Below are 14008 nucleotides of genomic sequence, written 5' to 3'. Positions count from 1 at the left end.
TACATTTCACAGTGCAAATATACAATGACAAAAGAATACCCCAATGGAGTGGGGACCAAATCTTTATAATCATTCAAATTAATCAAATTACATGTTATTCTTTCTCTTTCTGGAAAGACACTTACAGTAGGCTACTTAGTAACACTGATGCAAACGATTTGCTCAAAATATTTGCTTTATTTTTTGTTGCTTTTTTGCTTATTTTTTTAATAGACTGTTTAACAGACTGAAAAACTCAGTTTTATGTGACCACTGACAATAACGTTTTGCAAACAATGTCCCAGATCCAAACTTAATGCCAGACACTTGAGGACATGGTGAGCCCTCTGACTCTTGTCTTGATTATGTTGATTGCCTGCTGTGCTGTTAAGTGTTGCCAGTGCTGGTTGCGCCAGTGCTGGTTGCACCAGTACTGCTAGGTGTTGCACCTGAACTCACATTGTAACCATCTGATATAAAAGAGAGGAAGACATGACATGTTCAGTACAGCAATGGAACTTAAGTGATGGCGTGAGGGAATATAACATATTCAAAGATATACTGCACGAGACATAAGCCGAGCCAGAATCTAGCTAATTTGTTTTTACATTTTCCTCACTCGATTCTTGTTAAAGGGATAGTAGGCCTTGGTTGGCGTGAGTGTGACTAGTGTCACACCAACTGGCACAAGCTCTGGCACAAGCACCAGTGCTTGAGCCAAATTTGGTGCGGATGCACCTTGCAAGTCCACCACCCACCCCATAGGCAATTTTAATGTAGGATATCATACCTGTTCCTCTTCTCCGGAAGAGGAAGCATAGTCTCGATGACAAGGTGCTCTGAAAGGAAAACCAAATATACCGATATTTGAGATGGGACTGGTGCACTGTTCACCACAGAATAGCAATTCAAAGACAAAACAACTCTCACCTTTGGAGCAGAACCAGAATTTGACACTGGTTGTATTAAGTTATTAAGTTCTGATCGAATCTGAAATACAATCAGAAAAGTGAGATCAAAATCAGAATCTAAAGCTCTGAAATAAATAGAGGTTATCGCAGTCGTCGCCGCATAAAGTTGCATAACATGGGCAACATTCAGTGTTGGTGACTATTTTTTCATTTTATTTGACCAAAGCATCCATAACAGCCATGTTTGGAAACCAAGATTGACATGGTGATGTAGGATGCTCACTGTGCCCCAGTTCAGCATTCACAAAGTACTTTAAATTTAGATCAGTGGTTCTCAAACTGTTTTCAATGTCGGAAAATGAATGCGTATTTGACCATGGACTCTGAAAATAGTTGGTGGCAGGGACCACCATACATGATTTGTATTTCACACATTTTGAAAATGTCTCACTATTTTTAAGATTTATTTCAAAATAGCAGAGGTACAAGCTCACTGCATGCAGCATGCAACGCATGCAATGAGCTTGATCTGCTTGCAGATCTATTTTCAAATAGCTGATGTTCAGTATGGGTTGAAATTGTTGAACTGATTTTTATGTTATATTAACCAAGTTGATATTGAGGGGGCTCAAGGACCCCTGCCAAATTCAATTTCAAATCTGATTTCAGAAATTCTCTCAGTCTGAACGCAGTAACCTGATCTAAATCAGGTTTTCCATGTGACTTGTTTGCGTTTAGACTTATTTAAACAAATCGGATTCCAATCTGGATGTGACACAGATCTAATTCAGGCTGGATTTGTCTACCAGTCTGAACACACAGATCTGTGTGTTGAGACAGTCGGGCGAAAAGATCAGATTTGAGAAATAAATAAGACTTTAATCAGAAATAATTTAAAGAGGTCCAAGGCACTCGATCTGTTCCAGTCAAGTGAAAAAAGCCTTTATTGTAAGGGTATGGCAAAGATCATTAAAATAGACGCATTTCGGCTATGCAAGCCTTCGTCAGGGTCCCAAATAGACTTGACTGGATGTGACTGCAGTCTAAATGGGGCCATAGAAGTCCATGTACAGTACTCACCTTTTTGTCCAGCATTGTTCCAAACACCAATATGAAGAATCCCTTTGTAAAGATACATTGTGATCAGTTAAAAAGGCACGTTAACTGTGTAACACTTTAATTTCCAATGGCTTCATGCAAGTAATATACTGTATGTGCAGTATGAATAAACGCATGTACCTGGAAATGAGCATACATTTGAGAGGATTGAAATCTAGAATCAAGTACAAATGTGAAACTGTCCTTAAAATATAATATTGAACATCGTCAGGCAGTGTTACACCCTGTTAAAGATAATTTCTAACATGGTGTTATTCATATCATAAACTTTACTCCACCCATTCATGAGTACATTACTCTAATACTAATTGCTCTGTGTCAAATACCTGTAGTGAATTGAAGATTGCAAACACAATATGGATTCCTTTGTCATGTGGAGAAACCATGGTTCCTACTCCCAGACCCCATGTAGTTCCGAAAAAAGGCGTTAGCACAGCCAAACTTCTAGCGATGGCCACCAGGACATGCCGCTCTTCAGGGCGATTCCGTGACGATGCTCCCAACCTTCTGCTTCTCAACATTTTGTACATCACCACAATGAGGATCAAGAGGTTTGTGGCCACTATCATGAGGGCAGGGATGACAAATGCCAACAGAGCCTTGGAGGGGTCCCAGTTCAGCCAGCAGACGCCGCTTCTACGGATATAATTATTATCGGGTGAAGTCACAGCTATGGTTATAATGGCAATGACAAGAGGTGCTCCGTAGCCTAGTGAGAAAGCAATAGCTAGCATGCTTTTTTTAGACATATTTCCCAGGACGTCTATTGTGCGATATAACAACAGCAAAGCTGATGCCAGCATCCAAAAGAACAGAGCCAGGTAGAAAAAATGGATAAAGAAAGTTGCCGCACTGCATGCTGGTACGTTGTCTGTCTCTGGCACTGAAATGGCTGCCCCGATAATAAACCAAATGTCTGCTATCAGGAGCGACACGGCAATGTTGACGATGGACACATGTCGTAAGTAGGAGGTGTTGTGCCTTCTTATTTTTCTCCACATGACTGTTTCAATGATGAGACATATGACCAAGCAACCCATGGATATGCCCACTCCAATGTAGGTTATGTAGTCCAGAGTTTCTTGAAATGCCTTGTCAAACAGTGTAAAGGGCGACATGAGGATAGAGAAGGAGGTGAGATGGTTGCAGTTGCAGGTCACAGTGTCATTAGCATGACTCACAGACACACATCCCTCACTGTCCCACGCTCCAAGACCACCCAAGAGACTAAAGTTCCAGAAGACACACTGAGGATTTCCCAGAGTCTCATTAAAAATATCAAAGGTGAATGACACATTCGTGATGGCGGCTTCAGTCTCGACTAGAACCACATTTCCATTGATGACAGTGGAACTTGTGCCGTTGTTGGTGGTGTTCCTTGCGGGAAGGACATTATGCATTGAGTCAAATATCACAGTTGTGATTGCACTGGAACGAGGAACGTTGGATACTGGTATGTCTATCTCAACAAATGGATGCAGGTCATTGTTGTAGGTGTCTGTGAATGTGGTTTTGTTCAAGGTAATGAGCGATGTTATAATTTCAAAAGAGTCGTTGGTCAGACGGTCAGTTATTTTTTCAATAGATTTCAGTAACTTTGAGCCACTAGCCACTGGTTCATCAGCAGCACTTCTTATATCTGAGGTTTTGCTTTCAGCGGCGTTGTCATTTAAATCCTGCCATGATTCCTTTGCTTCATCAGATATGAGAACATTCACCGTGTCCAGGATATTCTAAAAAAGAAAGAAAGTTAAAGAATATGTACAAAATAAACTACATAAAGACTAGAATTAGTTTACATTTTTTTCTGTCCAGTTATTAAAACATTACTAACTTCTGAATAATGGAGATACAACAATGACCATACATGTGCAGTTACCAAGTTATGAATGATTGAATTTAGTTGACTATTTTTGTATAAAATATACAAGTGCAACTATAATGTAACTTTGACACAATAATAAACAAATAATAGTTGACCTACCGTCATTAGTGTTTTGTCTATTGATTTATTTGTATTTGCCACACTATCCAGTATGTCAACAATGGCACCAAGGTTGGCAGCTATTGAGGTGACAGCATTAGCGTTGGTTTCTGTGACTGAGCTTAAGTTTTCCAGGAAATCTTCAAATTCTTCCTCATTCAGAGACTGTAGATTCTGGGATATAAAAGGCAGTAGTTGTATGTAGTACTACTGTTACTGTAGTAAACAACTATGTACAAACAAGTGAACACGTTCTCCTAGAAATCTGAATAGTCATCATTTATATCAGCTATATAACTAGAAAAAGTGCCCTTCTGGGCACAGGTCTCCACCAGGATTTCTTCCTCAGCCTAGTGGGAATATGCGTGCACAGTTTCATCGCAATCGGACGCTGCATTGAGGAGTTGTGGCGATTTGTACAAAGCGGGCTACTCCTGAAAACTGTAGGAGCCAATCGTGGCCAATCAGGATGGAATATGAGAAATCAAACAAACCTGCCTTGATCACATGACTATGGAGATCATGTGTACCGATTTGCGTGAAATTTGGATAAAATCTGAAGGAGTAATAATAGAAAATGTGTTTTACATATGTCGGCCTCCTGGTGGCGCTATAAAGAGCAGATGTGAAAAATTCCAGGCAAAGGTTTTTCCTTGGCCTCTAGGGAGTTGGCATACAAAGTTATCCACAGATCCGTGCAGTTAGAGGTAAAAACACTTTTCGGCCAGTTATAGCGCCACCTTGAGGCTGAGTTGAAATTGTTGATGTGTCATTTCGTCCTCGGCTTAGTGGGAATGTGGGTGCACAATTTCACGGAAATCACGCGATGTGTTCATGATTTGCAGCATTTTGTTTGAAACTGAGCACTCCTGTGAACTTTGGAAGGCAATCTTAACCAATCAGGATGGAGTCTGATAAATCTGAAAGACCCGTTTTGTTGAATGGCTCTAGAGAGACTGTGTACCAATTTGCGTGATGTTTGGACAAAATCTGTAGGTGTACTGTGCAAAAACTTGTTTTGCACAAAGCGGCCTCCTGGTGGCGCTATAACAGGCCGTTCTGGAAACTTTGGGGCAGAGGTTCATCGTTGGCATCCAGGGAGTGTGTGTGCAAAATATGGCATCGACCGGGTTAACGGTGGCCGAGATTAGCTGTTCACGGACACACGGACGGACAGACACACGGACGGACGGAGTGCAAAACATACTCTCCCCACATGCCTTCGGCCTGGTGGAGACAATTAGCCTGTCTGCAGTGGTGTGTGGCAGGGTATTGTAATCAATCCGGAGCTATGTGTGTTCTGGGTGCGCTCTCCAATGGTCTCTCCATGGCTCTAGGGCCTAGGATAGACCCCTGGGGGACACCGGTCATTTAAGTATACGGTTTGTTACAAGTGTAAAAGTCATAGTATGACACTTAATAACAGAGACCAAAGAAAGAAGGCTGTGGTTGTTACCTGAGATTTCTGAACCAGGTTGTTAATCGCTTTTAGGATGCAGCCGTCTTCTATAATATTCCACTCTCCAACTTCGGTACACACTGCTGTCTTGTTTCCTACATCACCTTCTTTGCAAAGGTCAGTTTTTGTCTCTTTGTCCCCAACCACTCCTTCACCAAAAAGTTCTGATTTACAATCATAGTCTAAGGAAATAAATAAAAGGTTGTCTGACTCCAGCACTGGATTCACAAAACGTCAAGATAGTTTTTCATTCATAGTTTTGTGAAAGTATTTATAAATAAGGTATATCATTCTCACCATCATGTGTTACTGTTTCTAGCATTATACATTATATATGTATAATATATATATAGCGAAAATGTAATTAATTCAGTAGCAGTAACATTAGCGTTTTCTCTCAGTCAGTTGATTCTTAATATCCATATGAGTGAAACGGCCGGGGTGACATGTTTATTTTTCAAACACAGTTCTTATATGAGGCGATCTAAAATTATAATGCAAATAAAAAGTACACGAACCTTTTGGAGCTGCTGTTGGAGTTGCTGTTGTCACAGAAAGTAAATATGGGATTATTTACTTTTCTCTTGAGATCACAATATTGTGAATACACATATGCCCCATAATGCATTAAAGGTTTTTGTACCTATCCAAATCATTTAAATGTAGGTCATGGATTTACAATGAACTAAGATGTCCACATAATGCTTAGTTAAGAATGTTAAATGTTTGGAAAGTAGGGTTTTCTTACAGAAGAAAGAGCATGAAATAAACAATATTTTGTATTACTAGAACAGTGCCCATTGGGGGGTGATCAGGTGTGATCAAATGGCTAATAAAGGGCAAAGTCGCGCATCATTGTGATGATGTCAGAACATTATTGTGATGTATAAGAACAGGCCAGCTCCATACACTGCATGGAGATATAGGGGTGATCTGGATTTGGGCCCTGTCTGGAGGCTGGGCAGAGGCCTTTGTGCTGGTTCTGGACAACCAGCGATCCGATGGACTTAACACTGGGCACTGCACTCCCCGTGGTGGTGTGGAACGCATGTGTTTTGAAGTCAGTGGGGCAAACGGTTTTCGAGTTACGTTAATTAAATACGCACATACACACGTATGCACAAAAGACTTGGTGGATTTATAGATACGATGCATAAATGTGACATTTCTTCTGCTTCTGTTATATTGTTAAAGACGTGGTGAAATGAAAAAATGCACGCCTGTGCAGTTTGTTTGTTTACAAAGTCACAAAGCTGGTGGCTCATTTCTAACTTATGTTTTCAGATACATATTTTAGCATGCTGATTACGTTTAAAATTAGTAATATGTCATTTGAATGAGATTAAAAACGGAGTAGTTCTGTAATCAACATCAGCTGTGTTTGAACGGATGTGCAACAATGGGAATAAAGCCGGTGAATGAAATCAAGATTCATTTTTATTCATGCTGTACTCGACACGTCATCACCCATCACGCTTTCATTCAAAGTGGACTTTTGATATAAAATGACACAAAAAAATGCGTTTTCTCTCAGTCAGTTGAAGAGGGTCCACAGAGAGGTGGACCGCAGTCCGCCTATTGAGGACCCCTGCCATACAGTATATTGCTGCTATCGAGCAAAAACCTCATATCTCCAAATTTCAACTTTTGATGCTTTTACTATTAGTTTAATTAAGTAGTTTAATTAACTATTAGGCTAGTATTAGATCCGTTGTGTCTTTTACTTGGTCTCCCGGATGTTCATGTCATTGATGTCAAACATAAGAGGTTGTTCAACTTATTAACGTTTGCTGCTAGGAAAAATATTCTTTTGTTTTGGATCAAGGATGTTGCTCCATCACAGAAATCATGGCATAACATTATAATGGGCTGTATTCCTTGTGAATACATTACATGCATGTTGCATTCTAAATTGGACACTTTCTACAAAATTTGGGACCCTTATTTGAATAATATTGGAACCACACTGTCTGCCACGATACTTGGAGGTTTTCCGTACCAACCTTAGATATCTTATATGCCAGCATTCTTCCCTAGTGGGTGCTCTGCTTTGGGGCGGGGGCTTGTCTGCCCTTTTGGGTATGGGGGGGTGGTCGCCCGGGCAGGGGTCTCGATGCGTTGCGTCGGTGCCGCTTCTTGGGGCGGTGACCCTGCCGCCTGGGGGGGTGGCGGTTGCCGCCTTTGAGTGGAGCATGCATGCTAACTGTTGTCTGCCTTTTTAATATTAATGTACTGTATGGATGTATTCCCTGATTGGGAGTCTATCAAAATTTGAAAGTCACTTGTCATTATGGTTCATTGTCCTTGTCATGTCTTTGTATATTCAATCTTTTTATTTATAATAGTGTTGTGCCTGAGCTGTTTTTCTTTTGTTTGTTATTATGTTCTTGTTGTGTAATGTCTGTTTGTCTTTAAAAAACCAATAAATATACTTTATAAAAATAAAAAATAAAAAAACTATTAGGCTAGTATACTTCATCAAACCAGAGTGTCGCACAAAGGTAGTGAAAATAGCAGATCTTCAAGCTCACAATGCCTCGCAATGTGAGGCATGCCACAGCTTGTAGATCTAACCCTAACCCTACTGTGGTTGTCACTAGATATCTTTAAAATAATTTAAAAAAGGAACGGTTTCCACCCGACAGCAACGATAAAAATCATATGACATTTCAGCTATTGAAATAAATTGTAATTATGTATTTAAAAAAGACAAACATACCTGCACTAACGGAACCGGCGATGATGTTCAGGGAGCCGGTGGAGCCGCTGCTTATTGCAGTATTCATCGCGTTTTCTACTGTGCTTGTAGAAGGAGCTGAGCCTTTTGGGAACACCAGACTCATTCTAGTAACGACTGATCCATCCCTGTAATGTGCGAGAAAGAGAATGTGACTTTTAAATTGCAAATAGTTTGCCAAACTCATAATGGAAAGTAAACAATTGATTAAAAAAAAAGTCTTGCATGAAACTGTTGACTATAGAGCGATTGAAAGATGAAGTGCTGCTGCTGGTGCTGTAAATCAAGTTTACCTGAAAGAGAAGAATGCAAATAGATTTAGCTCAATTGCTGATGGAAATATCGTGTCCCAACTAGAAAATGATAAGCTGCACTGCAATGCAGTGAATTTTAATAAAGTTTATTATTTCTCTTAAATGTTTTGTGTTGAACTGATTTAAAATGTATTTAAACCGAAGCAAGTGTTGTAACTCAAACAGAAAAAATATCCATTCACTGAAAAATGGCGTCAATTCCATGATTTACTTTATTAAGGACCACAATAGAAACTAGAACTGCACTCTGTCGAGTGCATACTTGCTTGTTGCACACTAGTAGGCCATAAATGGCCAACTAGTGCGCAAGCAGAGCGCGCAAGTCCTTTCGACCGCTGTAAACTGTCAAATCTCAGTATCTCTGTGAAGGAACGTTTGAAATGTATAATTTTTAGATGTAACTATTTGCTACCTACCTACTTTATGCATATAAACACCTAGTATTATTAAGTATGATTCAAGTTTCTATCTATATAAGTTTGGGTGAAGAGCTAGTCATACATATACACACCACGTACTCTGGTCCCAGCAGATCAGGCACAACTTGCTATTTTATTTTTACTGATTATGTATATAGTATACGTATGACTAGCTCTAAATGATGACGTAAGAGATATGGTCATTTGTGGTCGTTTGGTCCCAGCAAAGCAGGCATATACTATATAGGCATATACTATATATAGTATATATATAGTATATAGGCATATACTATATACGTATACATATATACTATATAGAGTGTGTAGTTGTAAGTTGATTAGCGGTATACTGTGGTTACTTTGCGCCAAAAACCGTGACAGCTGTCCCGCCATTAGATGTTTATGCAAGAAAACAGCAAATCTGTGCCTGGTTTGCTGGGACCAAACGACCACAAATGACCATATTTCTTACGTCATCATTAAGAGCTAGTCATACATATACACACCACGTACTCTGGTCCCAGCAGATCAGGCACAATTTGCTATTTTATTTTTACTGATTATGTATATAGTATACGTATGACTAGCTGTAAATGATGACGTAAGAAATATATATAGTATATATATAATATATAGGCATATACTATATACGTATACGTATACTATATAGAGTGTGTAGTTGTAAGTTGATTAGCGGTATACTGTGGTTACTTTGCGCCAAACACTGTGACAGCTGTCCAGCCATTTGATGTTTATGCAAGAAAACAGCAAATCTGTGCCCTGTTTGCTGGGACCAAACGACCACAAATGACCATATTTCTTACGTCATCATTAAGAGCTAGTCATACATATACACACCACGTACTCTGGTCCCAGCAGATCAGGCACAATTTGCTATTTTATTTTTTACTGATTATGTATATAGTATACGTATGACTAGCTTTAAATGATGACGTAAGAAATATATATAGTATATTATATATAGTATATAGGCATATACTATATACGTATACATATATACTCTATACTCTATACTGTATAAAGTGTGTAGTTGTAAGTTGATTAGTGGTATACTGTGGTTACTTTGCGCCAAAAACCGTGACAGCTGTCCCGCCATTTGATGTTTATGCAAGAAAACAGCAAATCTGTGCCTGGTTTGCTGGGACCAAATGACCACAAATGAACATATTTCTTACGTCATCATTAAGAGCTAGTCATACATATACACACCACGTACTCTGGTCCCAGCAGATCAGGCACAATTTGCTATTTTATTTTTACTGATTATGTATATAGTATACGTATGACTAGCTCTAAATGATGACGTAAGAAATATATATAGTATACTGTATATATAGTATATAGGCATATACTATATACGTATACATATATACTCTATACTCTATACTGTATAAAGTGTGTAGTTGTAAGTTGATTAGCGGTATACTGTGGTTACTTTGTGCCCTCAGGGCTTTTTGTGTTATCCTTTCAGCATTATTGTACTTTTGCACACTGCTAATAAAGTATTCATTCAATAATTCAATCGATTGATCGATCAATCCACATCTTGACGTAAATTAGATTAATACACATTAAAAGCTACATTCCTGTATGCATTATTATTACATTATTGATAAAGTACAACATTTCTCTTACTTGTGAGACCACTGTGGCAGCAAAAGTCTTATATGCTGTGGTAGACGGGTTTTTGAGATCAGAGCTGAAGGTTTGGTCGAGACTAAACGTAAGAATTACGGTGTCTTCATCGGCAGTAGGAGGATCTATATTGACAGTGGCAGTGGTGGCAGCTGAAAGAAAGAGCATGAAATAAACAATATTTTGTATTACTAGAACAGTGCCCATTGGGGGGTGATCAGGTGTGATCAAATGGCTAATAAAGGGCAAGGTCGCGCATCATTGTGATGTCAGAACAGGCCAGCTCCATATATAGAGATCTAGGGGTGATCAGTGCCCGTGGGGGGTGATCAGGTGTGATCAATTGGCTAATAAATGGCGAGGTCGCAGCATTGTGATGATGTCAGAACATTATTGTGATGTATAAGAACAGGCCAGCTCCATATATGGAGATCTAGGGGTGATCAGTGCCCGTGGTGGGTGATTAGGTGTGATCAATTGGCTAATAAATGGCGAGGTCGCGCAGCATTGTGATGATGTCAGAACATTATTGTGATGTATAAGAACAGGCCAGCTCCATACACTACATGGAGATATAGGGGTGATCTGGATTTGGGCCCTGTCTGGAGGCTGGGCAGAGGCCTTTGTGCTGGTTCTGGACAACCAGCGATCCGATGGACTTAACACTGGGCACTGCACTCCCCGTGGTGGTGTGGAACGCATGTGTCAAATTTGAAGTCAGTGGGGCAAACGGTTTTTGACTTACGTTAATTAAATACGCACATACACACGTATGCACAAAAGACTTGGTGGATTTATAGATACGATGCATAAATGTGACATTTCTTCTGCTTCTTTTATATTGTTAAAGACGTGGTGAAATGAAAAAATGCACGCCTGTGCAGTTTGTTTGTTTACAAAGTCACAGAGAGACGGGCAGCAAAGCTGTTGGCTCATTTCTAACTTATGTTTTCAGATACATATTTTAGCGTGCTGATTACGTTTTAAATGAGTAATATGTCATTTGAATGAGATTAAAAACTGAGTAGTTCTGTAATCAACATCAGCTGTGTTTGAACGGATGTGCAACAATGTGAATAAAGCCGGTGAATGAAATCAAGATTCATTTTTATTCATGCTGGACTCGACACGTCATCACCCATCACGCTTTCATTCAAAGTGGACTTTTGATATAAAATTACACAAAAACATTGAAGTTTTCCCATTGTTTTGGCATTCCATTGTTAGGTATGCCCATATGGTCTAAAATGTGTTACTGTATATATCATCGGTTTAACTACTCTTTCATATGAAAATAGCCAATAGGCCTACATATACGATGTGGGTGTTCTTACAGGAAAATGTTTGAGAATATACTGTATACTGTATCTCTGCTGTCGGGAAGAAACCATGCACCTAAATTAGGTGCATGCAGTTAGGTGACCTAACTCCAAAATGTTCATTTTTCAGGAAATGGAAAAGATACTAGACTCAAAAATATATGGTCTGTAGTCTTCCAGCCTGTTTTCTTTTCATCTTATAGAGGCTATACGTGTGACATCATCATCATACCCGGAAGTTATGCTGGTACGCCTACTGAGTGGCAAAAATGTACTTAGTGGTCTTGACAGTCCATACATCCAACCAGAAAAGTCCTATCTGATTGCATTAAACAACGTTAAACTCACTTTGCCACTCAATTTGCCATTCACTTTATGCATGCGCATTCCCTCTATTGAAGTGAAACTGGTCCAAAAATAGCACTTCTAAATGCTTTGCTCAACAACATTATTACAGTTTGTGTGTTCCACCATAAAATACATTAATAATAATCATTATCATCGTGATGTTTAAAAAAACAAGTATTTGAGATGGATAAAGATTTCAAGTAACTACCTGGAGAAGTTGTTGGAGGAGGTGTTGCTGGAGTTGTTGCTGGAGATGTTGGAGGAGTTGTTGGAGGAGATGTTGGAGGAGATGTTGCTGGAGATGTTGGAGGAGATGTTGGAGGAGTTGTTGCTGGAGTTGTTGGAGGAGATGTTGGAGGAGTTGTTGGAGGAGTTGTTGCTGGAGTTGTTGGAGGAGATGTTGGAGGAGTTGTTGCTGGAGTTGTTGCTGGAGTTGTTGCTGGAGTTGTTGCTGGAGATGTTGCTGGAGATGTTGCTGGAGATGTTGGAGGAGTTGTTGGAGGAGAAGTTGCTGGAGTTGTTGCTGGAGTTGTTGGAGGAGTTGTTGGAGGATAAGTTGCTGGAGTTGTTGCTGGAGATGTTGGAGGAGTTGTTGTTGGAGTTGTTGCTGGAGATGTTGGAGGAGTTGTTGCTGGAGATGTTGCTGGAGATGTTGGAGGAGTTGTTGGAGGAGAAGTTGCTGGAGTTGTTGCTGGAGTTGTTGCTGGAGATGTTGGAGGAGTTGTTGCTGGAGATGTTGGAGGAGATGTTGGAGGAGTTGGACTAGTTGAATTTGTAATTGTCAGAGTTGTTGGAGTTGCTGTTGTCACAGAAAGTAAATATGGGATTATTTACTTTTCTCTTGAGATCACAATATTGTGAATACACATGCCCCATAATGTATTAAAGATTTTTTTTTACAAATCATTTAAATGTAGGCCATGGATTTACAATGAACTAAGATGTCCACATAATGCTTAGTTAAGAATGCACACTTGTTAAATGTTTGGAAAGTAGGGTTTTCTTACAGAAGAAAGAGCATTACTAGAACAGTGCCCGTTGGTGACTCGACATGCTGGACTCGACACGTCATGACCATCACGTTTTCATTCAAAGTGGACTTTTTATCCATTGTTATGGTATGCTCATATGGTCTAAAAGAACAACATAAATTATTCTCTAGTATTTTATTTTACCCTATATCAGGTGAGGGAAGAGGAGAATATTTTAATTATACCTGTGGATGATGTCGTCAGACATGGAGCAAGACCTGTTGAACAGAATTCCACAGCTTAGATCAACTGTGATATTGCATTTGATTTTTCACGTCTACCAAAGTGGATTAAAACAAACTTTAAGCCTAAAACCTAGCTTCCCCTAGAAGTTGTGCTGCTTGCTCCTCCTAACACGCCATAAACTCTATTTTGGGTGGATTTTTTGTGTTTAGGGCATTAAGGGCTTAATAACTAAAAATGCCCAAGGTATATCACTGGGCACCCTCTTGAATTCTTAAGAGGTAACCCCAAGCTACAAGAATCAGTTGAGAAAAAAACTTTTAATGACGAAACCATGTTCAGCCAAATATCAGCCTACCACTCCCGGACTAGTTGGGATCAAACTGTTGAATGGAGAAGTAGAGAAGGAGAATCTGGCCATTAGATGTAAAAATATATCTTGTGTGATTAGAACCTTTGGCCCAAGGGACCCCCAAATGTATTTGGTCACGACTCACGAGCCCCTGAAAATATGTTGTTTCTGGGACCACTATACAAGATTAGTGTTTT

The 14008-nt window shown here is 39.6% G+C and overlaps 1 protein-coding gene across 1 annotated transcript; it reads right to left on the bottom strand.

Annotated features, from left to right (window-relative positions):
- Positions 1-366: 366 nt before the first annotated feature.
- LOC310876883 (adhesion G protein-coupled receptor F5-like) lies at positions 367-5627 on the bottom strand (the record flags this gene model as incomplete). The annotated part of the gene is made up of 7 exons (XM_083790534.1): positions 5450-5627; positions 3994-4167; positions 2336-3742; positions 1971-2012; positions 910-969; positions 770-818; positions 367-449 (listed from the first exon to the last, which is right to left on the bottom strand). The coding sequence occupies exons 2-7, from the start codon at positions 3997-3999 to the stop codon at positions 367-369; spliced, it is 1647 nt and encodes a 548-aa protein (XP_083646660.1). The 5' UTR covers positions 4000-4167; positions 5450-5627.
- Between the last annotated feature and the right edge of the window lie 8381 nt (positions 5628-14008).

Source organism: Protomyctophum parallelum (genome assembly GCF_964188405.1).
Source record: "Protomyctophum parallelum genome assembly, chromosome: 19".
Taxonomy (NCBI): Eukaryota; Metazoa; Chordata; class Actinopteri; order Myctophiformes; family Myctophidae; genus Protomyctophum; species Protomyctophum parallelum.
The sequence above is the reverse complement of the archived record's forward strand: the minus strand, read 5'-3'. Positions and strand labels throughout refer to the sequence as shown.